Genomic DNA, 20415 nt, shown 5'->3' with positions numbered 1-20415 from the left:
TTACTGTATGTAAACTTCTGACACTGGAATTGTGATAGAGAATCACTTTTAATACACCGTCTAAACAATTGTTGGAAAATGACTTGTGTCATGCAAAGTAGATGTCCTACCGACTTGCCAAAAACATCGTTTGTGAAGAAATTTGTAGCTTGGTAGAAAAACGAGTTAATGACTCCAATTCCTAGTGTATTTAAACTTCCGACTTCAAATGTACCTGGGAAACCTGGAATGAGCTTTTGTATTTTATTGCTGTAAGAGTGGGTTAGCTAGCATGCGCTAATTGTAATGTTCACATTAGCTACCTGCTAATTCAGGCATTGCCACGCTAACTGACATTTATTCTGTACTGAGTGCGTTATAGTTATAACCATGCTGCTCAAACTATAGAAACGTACAGGCGATTTCAGCAGGAAAAGGGTTCAACAGGGACATTTTAAAATATGACACTTTATTTATCATGCATAAAATTGACAAAAATGTCAAACTGATGTTTCCTAAACTAATTGTGAGCTGGTAACTAATCTGTCCAAGTCATCCATGTACGAACAAGAGCTGTGGTCCATCGAAAATAACCAATTTAGTGCTATACAACCCCCCCAAAAAGTGCAAATAGGAAAACTAAGTGCCAAATATACACAAAGTGAATAAGATGCAAGTACATGCAATCCAGTAACAGATTAAGACTGTCGCATCAAATTGCACAATATCAGAAGCTCAAACGTCTCTAAAAATGTTTTTTAAAAATGTAAACACTTTTTCCAATGCAGTAACACTGACAGACAACTAAAACTGCTGCTCTTCCAGAGAACCATCAACTAATAACACATCAGAAACTCTACACAGTACAGTACTTCACAGGTCCTTTATACATGTCCCCACTGACAGAGGACAGAGCTTTCATCCAGGCTTCTTTGTCTGACCTGGAAACACATGCATATGGAGTCATTGTGTGAATTAGATGCGAGGGGACAAAGGAATTTGTAACAATTCTTACCTGGTAGTGGTATGTGGGGCGAGTATGAAAGCAGTGGCATGCCCAGTGTGGTTCTGGGAGAGGCGCAGCACGAAGGACTCTAGGGGCAGACCAAGGGCCTCTGTTTTCAGCTGCTCAGTGTGCACGTGTGTGGGGAACACCGCATGATCCAGCACTCTGAAACGCATCTCTCTGAGAAGACCAAAGGGAAGTTAGGGGACAGGAATACAAAGAGAAAATGGTACTTTGTTTTTAACAAGCACAGTGCTTGGATGTAGTGCTTGGAAATATTGTTCATAGATGCATGTATGAAGATGTGGAAGCATACTTTTTCAATGAGATTAGCAACAGGTCATTGAAAAGGTGCAGGTAAACATCCATGTAGGAAATCCTGGATCCTGGCACATAGCCCTCTGGAGTGAGCTGTCTCAAGGGGCCTTCATGCACCAGAAAGCGGACACTTGTGATCAGAGGAATGGACTGGAGAGAAACAATGAGGTAAATGGTGAATTGCAATGCTGAGGCACCACTGCCACCTATAGGTTAAACAGGGAGAACAAGCAGGCTGTTGTGATTATGACCTTGTTAAAATAGAAGGGATACAACGATGTAGTAATTAACAAGTGTCAATGAAATAACGAGACTGCAATGATGTCAGACCTTAACATTGACAAAATCCATGTGCTTGTCCAGGTACACCAGTTTCTCAATCTGCTTCATCCGCAGAACCCCCCCATCACACTCCATCACTATCTGGTCTCATTGGAGGAGATAAAAATAGCAGTATTGTAGCCTAACCAGTCAACAGTTGAACCCAAAACCAAAGCTTTATTCAATTGTGTAAATAGTGACCTCTACCTTGTGTATGGCTTCAATGGCCTGTTTCAGACAAGGGATCGATTTAGAGTCTTGCCCAGTCAGCTTCAGGATGCTCTGCAATGACCATAGAAAGTCTCAGCATTTACCTCCACAAGCATGAAGTCTGTTGCATGGAATCCTGTATACCGAACCCTAATCAGTCGAGTAAGGGACACCACCCAATACTGCTCTCCCCCTGTAGACTCACATCTGAGGCCTGCCTACCTCCATGATGATCTTCAGACGTGTGATCCTCTGGAAGGGGAGGACTAGGAAGTATTTCAGGGTCTGTCGCCGACATATTGGATCACTCTCCAGTTTCTTAACTGCTAACAGAAACTCTCGGTTCTCCTGCCTGGGAATAGGAGAAAGAGCAAGACTGAGGTAAAAAGGAAGACAAGACATTAACGGAACCGTAATGAGAGGGGAAAACCCACAGCAGTAGCGTGACCAGGGCCTCCTGGTACATCATGTTGGTCACATATGGCACGTAGAGCGATCGGAACGTGAGGCAGTGACGCAGCACAATGTCGCCAACCTGAGAGATCACCACACTCTCCCCCAGACGCACCTCCAGGTCCAGCAGAAAACTGTAGGTATCAGAGCAGTCACAGCCTAAAGCCTCATAACACACAAGTTGGTATGGCATGTCAAATAAACAAAAATGTAGACTGAGGATTTTAGTCCTGTCCTTTTAGCAAGACTGTAATTCAACAACAGTGACCCAAAGACACACTCCAAGGGCAGCAGGTAGTAGCCTAGCCGTTAGATTGTTTGGCCAGTGACTGAAAGGTCACTGTTGGAATACCCAAGCTGACAAATATGTCAATGTCCAAGGCACTTAACCCTAATTTGCTCCAGGGGAGCCATACTATGACTGACCCTGTAAAATACCACATTTCACTGCACCTATATGACAAAAGAAATGTATGCCAGTCTGGTCAGTCATGTAAAGAATAGTACATTGGCAGTTCTTACCCCTCACTGGCTGCCATCACACTGCGCAGGTTGGAAAACAGAATGTGATGCTCCATGCGATGGAGGGTCTGTTTCAGTGTCTTCGAAGCAAAGAAGTGATTCACAGCTACCCCCAGGCTTCTCAGGTAGGAAGCCTCAGAACCAATCATCTCAAACATAGCCTTCAGAGCAAAAACAGATGACTTAACCTCTATTCCCCACTACACTTCAAGTCATACCAGAGATGATCACTATTGTATGGGATGACAAACACAGCATCAGCAGAAAACATTCTTTGTACTACCCACCCACCTCCTGTAGACGGATCTCGCTGAGGGAGAGTGTTTGAAGTAGGCCACTCTCCTTCACCTCAGACAAGTCCTGCCAAAAGCTGCATGGGTTTACTGTGAGAGGAGACAGTGGTGGGGGAGAGGTGACCACATATCTGGCCATGCGGAAGACAGGTGGGAACTGTAGGCCAGGTAGACACTGGGCGGTCACCAACTCAGACAGACTGTTGTTTATCCTGTTTAGGTCAGCTTTTACAGATTGCAGGCAGTAGTACTGATACAGAGGAACTGGAGAAAGGAGGCAAATATTACACTTTAGCAATGCACTTAGATGACTAGTGATTGAGACTAAATATGTGGGTTCAATTACCCCAAAAAAAGTAGACAATTGAGAGAAACTTACAAACATGAGTGTACTTAGACTCAAACAACTCCTTCAAAGTGAAGGCTTGAGTTTCCTCTTTATTGGCATCTGCTGCCCTACAGGAACAGAAACAGGGACTTTTAATCTAGAATACAAAACCTGCAAAAGAAAAGAAATTAAAGCCTCTGCACGCTCACCCTTCGTTGTCATCATCCTTATGGAGTGATAATGGAGAGGCTGTAGCCTCCCGGTCATCCTGCCCTGGAACAGAAAGTAACTTGGGCACAGATCGCTGCACCTGGCCTCCAAGACCCCGTGTATGTAAAGTGGCCACAGACAGAGTTTCTGCTATGCCTCCAGAACTAAGGAAAAATAGAAGGCATTATTAGTTACACAGGACAGTAATGGTTTGAAGAATAAGAACTTAAGTGGGGTACAGTACTTTAGTGTCTTTTTGTTTGGGGGAGGGGGGTATATGTACTTTACTCCACTACATTTACCCTGAGACCCAAAAGGGTAAACATTTCAAATGCACAGGTAGGACAGCAGTATAGTCCAATTCACATTTCTACCAATATAAAGCATTGTTATCCCTACCACCTCTGATCTGGCTGACGCACTAAAACACAAATACAGTATTTGTAAATGTCTGTGTGCCCCTGGCTGTCGGTAAGTAAATACATCTTGCTGTCTGGTTGAATTAATAAGGAATCTTATTATAGCATTTACTTAAGTATGACAATCAAGTACCTTTTAACACCAGTGTAAAATAGTCACATACCCAAAGAGATCCTCCAGCTGGTTCTGATCTTCTGTCACACCACCTACAGTGTTTCCACTCATCCCTGACCTGTTGCTCTCCTCAATCCCGCCAGGTTGGTCTGAGCACTCTACCGATGATGGCATCTGTTCCATAAGATTATTCTCAAGGTGGTCCAAAATCCCCACACGGGGATATGTGTGGTGAAATGACTCACTCCTTAAGTGAACTACGAAGTCTGGCAGCTGAGCCATTGTGCTCTAGTAATCAAACGGTGGACAGATTCTGATAGTTAGTGTATTGTTTGTCTCAAAAACACCTGTACAGAGTCATACTATGCAGTGGTAACGGTTTGAGTTGGGGGGGTGAAAACAAATCTAGGTACAATCACAAATGTTTAAAGGTAGTCTAAGCCTACCATGAACATGCTTCAACACAGGATGTTCCAGTTTATTGGTTTCAGCTGGGCATTATCACCCTAACAATCCCAAAGCAACTAGTTACAGGTGTGCATTATGTGGGTTCTGTCACACTGGTTATTATTGCTAGTATGAATAAATGCCTGACTGCGCTTCTGCCACCATTGAATTGCTTGCTACAGACAAATGTGTCACTACGGCTACATTTACACATTTACACAGACAGCTTTATTCTGATCTTTGGCCACTTGATTGGTCTTTTGACCCATCAGATCAGATATTTTGCCATTAATTGGACAAAAGGATAGAACACTATGTCATTAAAGGAGGCTACATCAGTGCAATTCAGGGATAGATGACAAAATAAATGATTCTGTGCTGCAATGAAAGTTAGGTCAGCAGCACTTTTCATATCTACTATCCTGTGTCTACTGTGCCCATGCCTCTTAAGGCAGCATTTACACAGGCAGCCCAATTCTGATATTTTCCCCCTAATTAGTCTTTTGGCCAATCATATCTTTTGCCCAATCATATCTTTTGCCCATAATTGGGCAAAAGATCAAAATGGGGGTGCCTGTGTAAACAGTCTATCAAATCAAAGTCTACATGTGATTCCGTCTGTCCCCACTTCATTTCCCTGTTCATGACACTTCTGGACATTAATAATCAGTTTACCCTTAAATGGTCAAGCCACGTCTGCAGTTGCCATACAGCATTTACTGTGATACGGCCTATGCCACAGTCAGGGTATTCATACTTGTTGCGCTTCAAGGAGCAGAGTTGTTGTCAAGGAAGTGAGTGAGTGTTTATACAGGATCTCTCACCCCCACCTACCATCAAACAAGCATGTCTATGCAGAACTATACAGCACCCTCCTTATTGTTACAACATTTGGCAGGGGCACGTCAATGCAGTTACGGCAGTCGATTTGGCCCCTGGATCGCATTGTCGGAGCAAGCAGAAATTGGCCTTAAGGATAGCGCTGCCATAAAACATGTTATTTTACTCCACTAATATATACATACAAATATGTTTGCATAATATGCAAAAGGAACTATAAGAGCAAGGAATAACAGAAGACAGATTAGAAAAACATGGCTTTTATTACAATCCTTAACACCCATTCCCTAGAAATATCCCAAACCCCACACATACAATACAAAGAACCAGTTTTACCTTAGAGTTTAAAATGGAGTACAAGATAACTAAATCATTTAACCTGCCTCAATGTTGTTGGTATATGAATATGACCCAAATAATACAACTTAAAAAATATACAATGGATTCATGAATGACTGAGCAAATAAATCAGTCGGCTGGATAGGGTAGACTTGGACTGTGGGAGAGATTACCAGTTGATGGGGGAGGGAGTAATTCTAATGCATGATAGATATCTGAAACAAACCAAGGTATACTGAACAGGAAACTCCAAAACCCTTTTATAACTTAGAAAACACATTTCCAGACATCCCCATTACACGTGCTGTTATATTTGAAGACCTCTTTATCCTTCACAATCACACACTGACATTTTTCAGAAAAATTCAACGTGTGGTTTACAACTTTGCTGAATATGTCATCTATTTTGACGTTCCTCTATAAATCAAAGGAATGAGAAAAATAAAAGGGTCATTTGAAAAATAGTGCTGCCTGATTTTTCTTCTTCTTCATGCAAGACGTTTAAAAATTAAAACCACCATCAAGTTCCTCAGGATTGGCAATAATGACTTGACTGAATGTCATATTACAACATGATAACATTGGCAGAAGAAGGCAAAGATCACCCGTTAGCAATGCTTCTTAAATTGAGCTATTTCCAGTGCAATAAGTTGACGGTCTGGTGGGTTTTATTAGCAGAATCTGAGTAAAAAAAATAAAAATCTAACATTAATTTAAAACCCATTAATTGTTTGGCTCATCAATAATACTCTTCACAAACCTGACATTTTAACTCATCTTCAGCCCTTTATAAAATGCTATTTCACACACAACTGTAAACATTTACCTAAATGATTGGGGCAATTCAATAGTGTTTATAATGAAATATGTATATACGGAGTTGGGGGGGGTAAAGGAAATCAATCTACTAAAGCCCATCTATAAAATACATAAAAACATGTTTCTTCTGAGGCACCAAATCAAACACACCTCAGATCATATCAGCTAAATCCATAACAAATAACAGTTGGTTGTATGGTCTGTGAGAAACCAAGAGACTGACAGCATTTCCCCTTCAGCATGAAGTAGCTGTGAGGCCAGGGAATTCAGATGTCACCATCAACAATAAGACAAGAGCACAAATCAAACCCATGTTGACAGAGGCTAGGACTTACATGATTGCAATGTTGTGAGTGTCTAGGTGGGCACAGTGATCTTGCGGGCCAGTAGTGCCAGCAGAGCCAGCTCCACACTGCCCTGGGCCTGTTCCAGTGCCTCCGCAGCCTCCCGGGCAGAGAAGCCAGCTGCCTGGATCCTTTGGATGTGATCATCGGTAAAGAGACGTGGAGCAGACATGAGAGGGGCTGAGGAGGGGTGGTCCAGGGCCTGAGGAAGAGGTGAAGCGCGGGGCGAAACGCCAGACTCCTCCCCAGGTAAGCCAGCAGCCATGGACAGGGGGCTCTGCTGTGTTGTGTCAGGTTGGAGGTTGAGTGTGTTAGGGTTGTCATTGCCAGAGGCTCTCCCATCTGCCACACCCCTCCCCTGCTGCCCCTCAGGGGGCTCCCTAAACACCAGGTCTGCTTGAAGTGAAGAGGGGCCTTTGGCTTCAGACACAGTCCCTTTGCTTTTACTGTTATCTAGCCCATACCCATCTGCCCTCCTTTCCCACCAGGAGCTGTTTGGACACTGTGGTTCTGGTTCCCCGTGTCCCTCTCCTGGTTCAGCCTCGGTCCTGGTCTCCAGGCTCTGCTCAGAGGAGCCTGGCAGGACACAGTCAGGAGGAGATCCTCTGTTAGACACAGCAGCAGGGTGGTTGGCTTTGGCATCACATGGTTCTGCACCAGCTGTAATGGCAGTAGAGGGGGAGGGTTGGGTGCTGTTTTCAGGTGTGAGGGGCTCTACGGTGGGGTTGTGGTTGTCGTCCAGTCCGTCAGCGTTCTGTCTGTGTGAGGGGGAGCAGGAGGCACTGCGGTCCTGAGGGGAGAGGCTACGGCTGTTAGACACCAGCAGCTCATGGAGCTCCAGCAGGGCCTGAGCTAGAGATGGGATCTGGTCTGAGTAGGAACAGTGCTTCCCCTCTGGCTGGTCCCTCTCTAATGGCACAGTGTTCTGGGAGGAGGCAGGGGGAGACTTGATCTCTGTAGAGGTGGATCCAAAAGGACAGGGTTCTAGTGTGAGTGATGAGGGATTAGAGACGGGCTGGTGGGGATATTGGGAACCCCCTTCACTCTGCTGATGTGGGGTACTCAGACAGGTCCAGTGATCTGTAATGGTGTCTGACATGTCCTCCTCCTGCTCCATGGGCTGAGTGGTAAGGCTTTCCTTTGGGTGGGGGAACACTGAGCTGTTCCCTGCCTTCTCAGAGGCACACCCAATCTCTGTGGCTGAAGGGATCTGACTGGCTGAATCTCCCAAGGTGGGAGTCCCAGTCACCATCTTGTCTGCAGGAAGGGAGCATGTGGACAGAGCCAGGGGAGTGGTGATGGTGGAAAGGAGGGGCTGGGTGGGGTTGGTAGGGCTGGGGCTTGAGAGAGGAGACTGTTGGGCTGTAGGTGCTGTGTTCTGGACCTGGGATGAGGGTCCCGGGATGGGGAGACCCTGGAAGCCAGGATCTGTTTGGCTCTGGCTCGGTCCTGGTGTTGGGGCCCCAGCCTGGCGCATGTAGGCTGGAGCAGACTGGGAGCGGTCCAGGAAAAGGCTCTGGGGATGGCCGGGGGAAGGGGACAGGGGCATGTTGTTCAGGGGTTTGGGCATTGGGAATGGTGGGGATTCCGGTGAGGTAGTTTGTCCATCTGCAGTGTTTGATGGTAGGGACCAGTTTGAGAGTTAAACAGTACTGTTCAACAATTGAAACATGCTATGGACCAAAACACTCATGCACACAACATGCATCGTTTTTGTCCATGCCAGCTTCTGAAATTAAACATGAAATGCAGAGACCTTCGTGATTGCATCTTCTACTTTTTTAAATAAGAGGAAAAACATGGTAAATACAATTGACTATATACACTGCTCAAAAAAATAAAAGGGAACACTTAAACAACACAATGTAACTCCAAGTCAATCACACTTCTGTGAAATCAAACTGTCCACTTAGGAAGCAACACTGATTGACAATAAATTTCACATGCTGTTGTGCAAATGGAATAGACAACAGGTGGAAATTATAGGCATTTAGCAAGACACCCCCAATAAAGGAGTGGTTCTGCAGGTGGGGACCACAGACCACTTCTCAGTTCCTATGGATCCTGGCTGATGTTTTGGTCACTTTTGAATGCTGGCAGTGCTTTCACTCTAGTGGTAGCATGAGACGGAGTCTACAACCCACACAACTGGCTCAGGTAGTGCAGCTCATCCAGGATGGCACATCAATGCGAGATGTGGCAAGAAGGTTTGCTGTGTCTGTCAGCGTAGTGTCCAGAGCATGGAGGCGCTACCAGGAGACAGGCCAGTACATCAGGAGACGTGGAGGAGGCCGTAGGAGGGCAACAACCCAGCAGCAGGACTGCTACCTCCGCCTTTGTGCAAGGAGGAGCAGGATGAGCCCTGCCAGAGCCCTGCAAAATGACCTCCAGCAGGCCACAAATGTGCATGTGTCTGCTCAAACAGTCAGAAACAGACTCCATGAGGGTGGTATGAGGGCCCGACGTCCACAGGTGGGGGTTGTGCTTACAGCCCAACTCCGTTGGCATTTGCCAGAAAACACCAAGATTGGCAAATTCGCAACTCACGCCCTGTGCTCTTCACAGATGAAAGCAGGTTCACACTGAGCACGTGACAGACGTGACAGTCTGGAGACGCCGTGGAGAACATTCTGCTGCCTGCAACATCCTCCAGCATGACCGGTTTGGCGGTGTGTCAGTCATGGTGTGGGGGTGGCATTTCTTTGGGGGTGCCGCACAGCCCTCCATGTGATCGCCAGAGGTAGCCTGACCGCCATTAGGTACTGAGATCCTCAGACCCCTTGTGAGACCATATGCTTGTGCGGTTGGCCCTGGGTTCCTCCTAATGCAAGACAATGCTAGACCTCATGTGGCTGGAGTGTGTCAGCAGTTCCTGCAAGAGGAAGGCATTGATGCTATGGATTGGCCCGCCCGTTCCCCAGACCTGAATCCAATTGAGCACATCTGGGACATCATGTCTCGCTCCATCCACCAACGCCACGTTGCACCACAGACTGTCCAGGAGTTGGCGGATGCTTTAGTCCAGGTCTGGGAGGAGATCCCTCAGGAGACCATCCGCCACCTCTTCAGGAGCATGCCCAGGCATTGTAGGGAGGTCATACAGGCACGTGGAGGCCACACACATTACTGAGCCTCATTTTGACTTGTTTTAAGGACATTACATCAACGTTGGATCAGCCTGTAGTGTGGTTTTCCACTTTAATTTTGAGTGTGGCTCCAAATCCAGACCTCCATGGGTTGATACATTTGATTTCCATTGATAATTTCTGTGTGATTTTGTTGTCAGCACATTCAACTATGTAAAGAAAAAAGTATTTAATAAGAAAATTTCATTCATTCAGATCTAGGATGTGTTATTTTAGTGTTCCCTTTATTTTTTGGAGCAGTGTATATCGATTTTTTTTTCTTCTTATATTATCATACTAATCTTTATCATTTGTTTTTCAACAAGCAAAACTGATTTTGTTACAAAATCCCCAAAAAGAATATGGGTGATGACCTTGGCATTGATTCTCTGTAAGTTTGCAGTACCTGGTTGGAAGGGTTGACTCCAGCTGTCTCTCCAAATGCATCAGTGCTGTCCTGCTCATGGTTAGGCCACACACCACACATCATGCAAAGGGACGCAGAGCATTAGCACTCACACACAAAGCATGCGCCACACTGTCAGACTGCTCACCTAGTGGTGAAGTGTGTCAGCCAAGACAACTTTATTTCACCTATGACTCCAGATCGGGCCACAGTGACTTGTGTATTTTGAACTTAGAGAACTATTAAACCAAATACATTTACATTTTATTTGTATTTATTTTGTTTTTAACCCCCCTTTTCTCCACAATTTTGTGATATCCAATTGTCTCGTGGCTGCAACCTCCCAATACTTTTAAAACACTAATGTAACTAGACATAATATAAACCCAAAATTGGGCCTTAGCCTATTTTCATATCTAGTCAAATTCAGGGTTCATACACATTTCGACAGACGGAATTTCATAACTTCTCCATGAATTCAAACCAGATTTCCATGACCAACAATTGGCAGCGTACATAAAAAATAAATTAAAAAATATGTCATGTGGACACTGGGAGACTGCTCACTGATCCCATGTACCATCACCTGTCGTTGTGCAGGGCACAAAATTGTTGCATGTTACGTATATATTTTTGTTCAGTGTAGCTAAACAATTAACTTGAGGGTACAAGATATGTTTTGAATTGGCCACCTAGTTATTGGTCTGTTCTCTATCATATGATAGACTACATAGGCATACCTGCTGCTACAATGTCCGACAGTCTCCCTCTCCTTGAGCAACGGCCCACTCATCTCGCACATATGTAAACAGCCCATCCAACTACCTCATCCCCATACGGTATTTATTTATTTATTTTGCACTTCAGTATCTCTACTTGCACATTCATCTTCTGCACATCTATCACTCCAGTGTTTAATTGGTATATTGTAATTACTTCGCCACCATGGCCTATTTATTGCCTTCCCTTCCTTAACTGTGTCGAACTGCTTTGCTTTATCTTGGCCAGGTCACAGTTGTAAATGAGAACTTGTTCTTAACTAGCTTACCTGGTTAAATAAATATGCAGGTGATGCGCGCAAACACAGACAATCCTGGCTGATATGTATTTGATTGATAAAATATTTAAGAACTGTGCCTAAATAAATGACATAAAACAGAAATGTTTAAATAAATTACCATGAAACTATTTGGGGCCTGGAAAACACCATTTTAAAACTCTAAGACTAAGGACTTTCATGACGGCAAGAACCCTGCAGATTATAAAGCTTATTTTTAATTTGCTGAGGTGATGAAATCAGTGATCATGTGACTGAGAAGGCAGATGAGTACAGAAACAGGGCTCAGGAGTAAAGCAGCTAAAAAAAGACCCATGCAAAAGTGCTTCTGGGTCATGTCCAAAATGTCCACTGCTTTAGTATGCAGACAAAGAGCTGAGGAATCCCCATAGCCCTCTCTCCCAGACCGTGTTCCTTACCGCTCTCCTGAACAGATCTCTGAAGTGCCTCCGCCAGCTCTCTGTCTGCGATCTCGTCTGGCTGGGCGTCCTCTGGGCCCTCCGGCCCGTACGCCAGTCGGGCACACTCTGGCAGCTCCGCCTCGGGCAGAAAGCGGGTCTCAGTGCCCGTCGTCCCGATCAGTAGCGTGTTCTTCTTCAAGTCAATAGAACACTGAAGTAGCAGGATATAGAGAGAACAGCCATTTACACACAGGGATATTTTTAAAGACCTACTTTTCCAAAGGATGTCATTGTGTGGTAGTTAGTGTGCATGGATTTGGAGGGACAGGTATCTGACCTGATGTCTCTTGAGCATGTCCAGTCCAAGCAGCATGTCCATAGGCTGGTCCTCCAAGATGGAAAAGGAGCAAGGCAGGAAGTCCCCTTCTATCTGGACCTGAGCTGGGTAGGGAAAAACACACAGATGATACCACCAACACTTGCTTTCAGGTTTAGATATCTTTGCTTTCAAAGTTTTATAAGACACGGAAAACATCTCATGAGCGTCTAGTCTACAGGAACACAATGTTGTGCATCCTTAAGAAAGCGGTTCTCTGAGACATGATTGATGCACACCCAAGTGGACTCTGCCAATGATCTTCTGGGTGCCCACTCCCTTGGCGATGCCGGCCCAGCGTCGGTCCACCAGGCGCATGATGTTACAGCGCTTAGCACACGCCTGACTCATGATGGTCATCTGCGCCCCTGGAAGAGGGGAAGCACGCAATGGGAGAGAGGGTGAGAGGAGCAGCAAAAGACAATGAAGGGGGGATAGAGACAGGACAGGAAAGAAGTAGGGAAGGGAAGAACAGATGGGGGGGGGGGTGTATGAGGTACGGGCAAGCAAGTTGGAATACTTTTTTTTTAATCAAGAGATGTCAGAAGTGTTGTAGAGAGAATAAATGCAGGTGGAAAGCGAAGTAAAAAACTAGCCAAGACACACTGAATACTAGTGGATATACCATCATGAGAGCAAAGCCATGTCAAAACTAGCCAAGACACACTATACTGGACACCACAAAACAGACAAAGTCTCCCTACTGCCCTAGTCAAAAATGCTTATGCTTTTGCACTGAGGGAGAACATTATAGGATACAATACCTGAGTCAACAAAAGCTTTCACATGGTATCCGTTCACTATACAGTCGATGTAGAGCATAACCACCTGGCCAAAGCTCTCTGGGGCCTCCTCCATCGCAATGGTCATGTTTTCCTCAACATTGTGCTGCCTGTAGTACAAATTGCATGTGATTATGTATTGAAGCACATGTACACTTAATACTCTCAAATAGTTCAGACAGGGGGCATAAGTCAATATGTAAACTAGCAAGTTTTTAATTGATTTCAGAAGAGACCCTGACTAAAGCCGTCTTTGACTCCAACCCAACCCCTTTCCTTTCCACTCTTGGATGTGTGACATTAGATGTGTGTACCTGATGTCCTCTTCTATCTTGGCCTGGGCCTCCATGTCAAATGGGTCGGCAGTCAGAAGCCGGATCCTCTCTTGCTCTCTGCGAGCTCGATCCTGCTGCTGCTCCAACAGCACTTTGGTGAAACGCTCTACGGACGGCAGTCAGAAACATGGTTAGAGCTCCCAGTTGAACACTTAAGACCCATAAGCCGTTATAATGACAAGATATTCAACTCAGAGATAGGGGTTGATGCTATCCCACTAACACCACTTCTACTCACCCAGGTCTCCACTCAACAGGGCCTCAGCCAATGGCGGATTGCGCTCCTTGAGCAGCGACAGTTCGTGTGGATTGGCCAAGAGCATCTGCTGCAGTAAGGCGGGGTCATCCAGACCCGGAGGAGAGGAGGTGGAGCCCAATAGGGATGGGGGTGCAGCAGGGGGTGGAGGGCACTGCTGCTGTGGGGTCGGGGCCTGTTGCTGCTGTCTACGGGTGGACCGTTGACTGGAACCAGAAGAGGTGCCAGGGACTGCGATGGAACTGAAGTCAATACGGGGCAGACCTGGAGGAGAAAGGGGAGACAGGGAGGGTAGGAGAGAGAGTAAGCATGACTGTGGGTTGAGTGACATCATGCCAGGTAGACATTTGGGATGAGCTATTAAAATGGAAAGCCATTACTGACTGAGGAACAATAGAACCAACAGAATGAAGCGCTTTAGTGAAGGGTTACGACTGAACTCTTACTAGAGCAGCCAGACTGTAGATTTCTCACTTGTTCTGTCTTGCCCACTGGCACTAACTTTACCTGGGAAGACTGGTTGTGCTGGCGGTTGCCGTCTTTCTACCTGTCTGAGCACCACCACATCGCCATCCTTCAGACCATAAGTCCCTAAAGCACAGGTCAGATCTTTTAGGGGCTGCTCTGCATATGTGATCTGAAGAGGGGGAAGGGACACAGGAGGAAAAACAATGATTCAAAATAAGAAGTATTCCCTTTTCACACTTGAAGAAAAGTAAGAGGACAAATTAAAATGCTGCCTGGTGGCCAAATCAACTTAATTTATTTGCTAGGTGGTTAATCAAAACGTGGCAATCAAACCAGTGGACAGCTAGCTAGGTAACGTTACATGAGTCAGTAGAAGTGGTTGTTGTTCTGTTCTGACTGTTGACATATGCTATGTTAGCTCAACTTACTAGTTAGCAAGATGGCTAGCGTAACTAGCTAATTAGACAGTAGTTACATCAACTAACGTTCCCTAGCTAGCGACCAATGACAAAGTTAACTCTGACTGTTAATTCAGTAGGTTTAGCTAGTTCTGTCAAGCAGGACAATATCTATATCTTCTTTTAATGAACTAGCTGATATAAACAATGAGATGTAGCTAGCTAACTTAGCATAAACGTGTTAGCAGCTAAGCTAACTAGCTAGTAGTTCACCTGAATTTCACCAGCAGGGATTCCTGATTCTAATTCACACAGAGCAACAAAATCTCTGAGTTCAAGCTCTGGAGAGACATCGAGTGCAAATGTGATTTCCGAATGGTCATTGGGGCAGCAGAAAACGGTTACCAGCATCGCGCTTTTGTGCAGTTACTTGAACCCGTTAACGTAAAGTCACTCTCAGTTTGTTGACACTACTACTAGCTAGCTAACGTTAGCGTGCTAACTAGCAAAGTTAGCTAATTTCAGTATCGTTGTGAGCACACAAACTTCTGTTTCAGCAAAACTCAATAAAGATAATCTAACATGAAATATTCACGGGCGCTAGCTACGTAGATAAATGTATGACGTTTCGTCTCCTCAAATACTACTAAATAGGCACTCTGGTTATTTTATGTATCCTGAACCAGGGCTGCGTGCATTACGCTTTTAAGTTCTGGAACGTTCAATTGCTCTTTAAATACGTAACTTCAAGTCACACCCACCAAACGGGAGAAACACTTTTTACAGTCATTAGGTAAGGGTTCCATCCAATTGGTGACAGATTTTCATGCCGATATTCTAAAATCCACATAAAAATTAAATGAGATGTGTTTATGAAATGTACTTGTTGCGGATAAAAAGGCTGTGCGTGATGACGTAGTGCACATAAAAATACCCTTTGTGATTAAATTCCCATGTACCTAATAAAAAATACAAAGTTTGATTGGTTCTATTGCATTTTCAACTCTATTGATGGTTTTCTCACAACTGTTTTTGCGCTCTAGCCAACAGCTTCCAGATACAGTGCAGGGCAGTAGAGCTGCTGAGGGGAGGACGGCTCATGATAATGGCTGGAAAAGAGCAAATACATCAAATCATGTGTTTGATGTATTTGATACCATTCCACAATTCCGCTCCAGCCATTACCATGAGCCTGTTCTCCCCAATTAAGGTGCCACCATCCTCCTGTGATGCAGGTATAGCCTACCAGGTATGACCTACCTGCACAACGAGATTATTATGGACAAAAGAGTGAGATTATTTGTATTTGTCAAATGGCAGACATGCATCGATCATCATGTCACCAGAATAAGACCCCTGATATTTACTGGAAAGGAGCATCAAGCTCATCACCTTGCACTTTTACTGCCCTGTGAAGTTCATCATCATTTATTTTATATGTTGCCCAGTAAACCTCATGCTTTCCTGAGGAGATGCAGTGAGAGGAACACACACAATATCATAGTGTCTCCAAGTTTACATCAATATGATGGTTATTATATCAATATTTGAGCATAAAAACGTTCCCACCTACATTTCTAGCAGAATTAATTTTACAGACACAAAAAGGTCCCACCTTGTCTAGCGTATTTTGTTTTGTGACATTTGGACATGTACTTTACTCACATAAAAAAAGTTGGATGGAAACCTGGTTAGTAGCTAAAATCAGCATAAAGAAAATATGTGCATTTTCCCACCCAATAGCTAGGTTTCCATCAATTGGCGACAGATTTTCATGCGAATATTCTAAAATATGCACATTTTCCCACCAGTGGTGTGTTTCCACCAAACGTACTTGTTGCGTATCAAAAACACACAAAATGTACATTTTCACTTAAGTTTTCATGTATCGAATAAAAATCTAAATTCAATGTGTCTCCATCTCCTTTTCAACTCTACCATTTGTTTTGTCACAAAAACTGTTGCGTTAAATAGTAAATGTGCCTACTCTGGTTTTGGCATATGCACTCTAGCCAATGGCTCGCAGATACAGTGTGGGTAGGCTGGGCAGGTAGACTGAGATTATAATAATGAGATTATTATGGAGAATATTTCTGTAGTCAAGCATCAATCATCATGTCACCAGAATTAGACCCATATTGTAAAGGTGCATCAAGATTTCAGTGCACTTAATGCCGATGCTGGCACTAAGACCACACTCATTGAGCTGTATTCCTCCATAAGCAAACAGGAAAACGCTCATCCAGAGGCTGCACTCCTAGTGGCCGGGGACTTTAATGCAGGGAAACTGAAATCTGTCTTACCAAACTTCTATCAGCATGTTAAATGTGCAACCAGTGGGATAAAAACTCTAGACCACCTTTGCTTCACACACAGAGATGTGTACGAAGCTCTCCCTCGCCCTCCATTTGGTAAATCTGACCATAATTCTATCTTCCTGAATCTTGCATACAAGCAAAAAAATTAAAGCTTGAAGCACCAGTGGTCAATAAAAAAGTGGTCAGCTGAAACAGATGCTAAGCTACAGGACTGTTTTGCTAGCACAGACTGGAATATGTCTGGGATTCTTCCTATGGTATTGAGCAGTACATCACATCAGTCATTGGCTTCATCAATAAGTGCATCAATGACGTAGTCCCCACAGTGACCGTACGTACATACCCGAACCAGGAGCCATGGATTACAGGTAACATCCACACTGAGCTAAAGGCTAGAGCTGCCGCTTTCAAGGAGCAGGACTCTAACCCGGAAGCTTATAAGAAATCCTGCTATGTCCTCCGACGAACCATCAAACAGGCAAAGTGTCAATACAGGACTAAGATTGAATCGTACTAAACCGGCTCCGATGCTCGTCGGATGTGGCAGAGCTTGCAAACCATTACAGACTACAAAGAGAAGCACAGCCAAGAGCTGCCCAGTGATAGGAACCTACCAGATGAGCTAAACTGCTTCTATGCTCGCTTTGAGGCAAATAACACTGAAACATGCATGAGAGCACCAGCTGATCCGGACGACTCTGTGATCACGCTCTCCGCAGCCAATGTGAGTAAGACCTTTTAACAGCTCAACATTCACAAGGACGCAGGGCCAGACAGATTATCAGGACGTGTGCTGCGAGCATGTGCTGACCAACTGGCAAGTGTCTTCACTGACATTTTCAACCTCTCCCTGTCTGAATCTGTAATACCAACATGTTTTAAGCAGACCACCATAGTCCCTGTGCCCAAGAACACTAAGGTAACCTTCCTAAATGACTACTGACCTGTGGCACTCACATCTGTAGCCATTAATTGCTTTGAAAGGCTGGTCATGGCTCAAATCAACACCATTATCCCAGAAACCCTAGACCCACTCCAATTTGCATACCACCTTAACAGATATATCAGTATATCTTTGTGTTTATTATAATGAAGTCTATGATTTGATATTTGATAGAGCAGTCTGACTGAGTGGTGGTAGGCAGTAGCAGGCTCGTAAGTATTCATTCAAACAGAACATTACTGCGTTTGCGGGCAGCTCTTAGCAATGCTTGAGGCACAGCACTGTTTATGACTTCAAGCCTATCAACTCCCGAGATTAGGCTGGCAATACTAAAGGGCCTATAAGAACATCAAATAGTCAAAGGTATATGAAATACAAATGGTATAGAGAGATAATAACTACAACCTAAAACTTCTTAACTGGGAATATTGAAGAACTGGGAATATTGAACCACCAGCTTTCATATGTTCTCATGTTCTGAGCTAGGAACTTCAACTTTAGCTTTTTTACATGGCACATATTGCACTTTTACCTTCTTCTCCAACACTGGGTTTTTGCATTATTTAAACCAAATTGAACATGTTTCATTATTTATTTGAGACAGAATAGATTTTATTTATGTATTATATTAAGTTAAAATATAATGGTTTATTGTTCATTCAGTATTGTTGTAATTGTCATTATTACAAATATATATAAAAATCGTCCGATTAATCGGTATCGTCTTTTTTTGGTCGGAGGGGACGGTCTAAAGTTATACTGTTACACATGTGACTAATAAAATGTGATTTCTCTGCAGATTCTCTCAAGCTCTGTCAGGTTGGATGGGGAGCGTTGCTGCACAGCTATTTTCAGGTCTCTCCAGTGATGTTCGATCGGGTTCAAGTCCGGGCCAGTCAAGGACATTCACAGACTTGTCCCGAAGCCACTCCTGCATTGTCTTGGCTGTGTGCTTAGGGTCGTTGTCCTGTTGGAAGGTGAACCTTTGCCCCAGTTTGAAATCCTGAGAGCTCTGCAGCAGTTTTCATCAAGGATCTCTTTGTACTTTGCTCCGATCATCTTTGCCTCAATCCTGACTAGTCTCCCAGTCCCTGCAGATGAAAAACATCCCCACAGCATGATGCTCCCACCACCATGCTTCACCATAGGGATGGTGCCAGGTTTCCTCCAGACGTGACACTTGGCATTCAGGCCAAAGAGTTCAATCTGGTTTCATCAGACCAATCCTGTTTCTCATGGTCTGAGAGTCTTACTGTGCCTTTTCGCAAACTCCAAGAGGGCTGTCAAGTTATTTTTACTGAGGAGTGTCTTCCGTCTGGCCACTCTACCATAAAGACCTGACTGGTGGAGTGCTGTAGAGATGGTTGTCCTTCTGGAAGGTTCTCCCATCTCCACAGAGGAACTCTAGAGCTCTGTCAGACTGACCATCGGGTTCTAGGTCACCTCCCTGACCAAGGCCCTTCTCCCCCGATTGCTCAGTTTGGCCAGGCGGTTTTTGACTTGTTGTTCTGATATGCACTGTCAACTGTGGGACCTTATATAGACAGATGTGTGCCTTTCCAAATAATTTTCAATCAATTGAATTTACCACAGGTGGACTCCAATTAAGTTGTAGAAACAACTCAAGGATCATCAATGGAAACAGGATGCACCTGAGCTCAATTTCAGTCTCATAGTAAAGGGTCTGAATACTTATGTAAATAAGGTATTTCTGTTTTTTTATTTGAATATATTTGTAAAAATGTCTAAAAACCTGTCATTACAGGGTATTGTGTGTAGATTGCTGAGGATTTTATTTATTTAATCCACTTTTATTAAGGATGTAAAGTAATAAAATCTGCAAAAAGTAAAGGGGTCTGAATACTTTACGAAGGCATTGTATATATGGTATGACTTTAGTCATGTAAAACTGTGGATGGAAAAGTGGTTTATGGAGCAAACGTACCTCAAAATCTGTTCAAGAAGGTATTGGGGAAACGTGTCTTTCAATAGGCCTACAAACCATTCTGCAACACGTGTCTTTCAGTAGGCCTACAAACCATTCTGCAACACGTGTCTTTCAGTAGGCCTACAAACCATTCTGCAACATGTGTCTTTCAGTAGGCCTACAAACTATTCTGCAACATGTGTCTTTCAGTAGGCCTACAAACCATTCTGCAACACGTGTCTTTCAGTAGGCCTACAAACCATTCTGCAACATGTGTCTTTCAGTAGGCCTACAAACCATTCTGCAACATGTGTCTTTCAGTAGGCCTACAAACTATTCTGCAACATGTGTCTTTCAGTAGGCCTACAAACCATTCTGCAACACGTGTCTTTCAGTAGGCCTACAAACCATTCTGCAACATGTGTCTTTCAGTAGGCCTACAAACCATTCTGCAACATAGAAAAGCATCAGCGAACTGAATGAAACTCAGTTTTTCATTGCATATTCCAGGAGCTGTGTTCTCACAATCAAATAGGCACATTTTAAATAAAAAACACTTGATCTAATAAACAACTAGAAAAAGCATAAATAAATAATAATGACAATTATTAACAATAAAAAAAAAAGACCTTCAATCAAACAAATGACAGCAGTGCACAT

General features: G+C 44.1%; 2 protein-coding genes across 4 annotated transcripts; both read right to left on the bottom strand.

Moving 5' to 3' along the window:
- Positions 1 to 427: 427 nt before the first annotated feature.
- On the bottom strand, positions 428 to 4712 carry LOC109864556 (rho guanine nucleotide exchange factor 19). Its single transcript, XM_020452436.2, has 12 exons — positions 4224 to 4712; positions 3640 to 3804; positions 3482 to 3558; positions 3101 to 3366; positions 2810 to 2970; positions 2269 to 2421; positions 2057 to 2186; positions 1832 to 1906; positions 1634 to 1726; positions 1302 to 1453; positions 995 to 1165; positions 428 to 920 (listed from the first exon to the last, which is right to left on the bottom strand). Exons 1-12 carry the CDS (start codon positions 4454 to 4456, stop codon positions 836 to 838), a joined length of 1761 nt encoding a protein of 586 aa, XP_020308025.1. The 5' UTR covers positions 4457 to 4712; the 3' UTR covers positions 428 to 835.
- A 993-nt stretch (positions 4713 to 5705) lies between these two features.
- Positions 5706 to 15284, bottom strand: LOC109898726 (protein DDI1 homolog 2). 3 transcript variants are annotated; one of them, XM_020493841.2, is made up of 10 exons: positions 14841 to 15284; positions 14209 to 14338; positions 13684 to 13965; positions 13425 to 13551; positions 13093 to 13220; positions 12568 to 12696; positions 12290 to 12393; positions 11971 to 12163; positions 10495 to 10545; positions 5706 to 8692 (listed from the first exon to the last, which is right to left on the bottom strand). In XM_020493841.2, exons 1-9 carry the CDS (start codon positions 14976 to 14978, stop codon positions 10535 to 10537), a joined length of 1242 nt encoding a protein of 413 aa, XP_020349430.1. In that variant the 5' UTR covers positions 14979 to 15284; the 3' UTR covers positions 5706 to 8692; positions 10495 to 10534. The 3 variants fall into 3 exon arrangements, with proteins under 3 accessions (XP_020349430.1, XP_020349423.1, XP_020349418.1); XM_020493834.2 differs by having other exon boundaries at positions 5706 to 8571; XM_020493829.2 differs by lacking the exon at positions 10495 to 10545 and having other exon boundaries at positions 5706 to 8571.
- Positions 15285 to 20415: the final 5131 nt, after the last annotated feature.

Source organism: Oncorhynchus kisutch, linkage group LG1 (genome assembly GCF_002021735.2).
Source record: "Oncorhynchus kisutch isolate 150728-3 linkage group LG1, Okis_V2, whole genome shotgun sequence".
In the NCBI taxonomy this organism is placed as follows: domain Eukaryota; kingdom Metazoa; phylum Chordata; class Actinopteri; order Salmoniformes; family Salmonidae; genus Oncorhynchus; species Oncorhynchus kisutch.
The sequence above is the reverse complement of the archived record's forward strand: the minus strand, read 5'-3'. Positions and strand labels throughout refer to the sequence as shown.

Excerpts from the sequence above, each read along its gene's own strand:
- LOC109864556 (XM_020452436.2), bottom strand. The coding sequence starts at position 4,456 with ATGGCTCAGCTGCCAGACTTCGTAGTTCACTTAAGGAGTGAGTCATTT. Across the intron at positions 1,454-1,633 it reads TGGATTTTGTCAATGTTAAG|TCCATTCCTCTGATCACAAG; the intron begins GTCTGACATCAT and ends GTTTCTCTCCAG. Across the intron at positions 1,166-1,301 it reads TTGCTAATCTCATTGAAAAA|AGAGATGCGTTTCAGAGTGC; the intron begins GTATGCTTCCAC and ends TGGTCTTCTCAG.
- LOC109898726 (XM_020493829.2), bottom strand. The coding sequence starts at position 14,978 with ATGCTGGTAACCGTTTTCTGCTGCCCCAATGACCATTCGGAAATCACA. Across the intron at positions 13,221-13,424 it reads AAGATAGAAGAGGACATCAG|GCAGCACAATGTTGAGGAAA; the intron begins GTACACACATCT and ends TTTGTACTACAG. Across the intron at positions 12,164-12,289 it reads ACATGCTCAAGAGACATCAG|TGTTCTATTGACTTGAAGAA; the intron begins GTCAGATACCTG and ends CTGCTACTTCAG.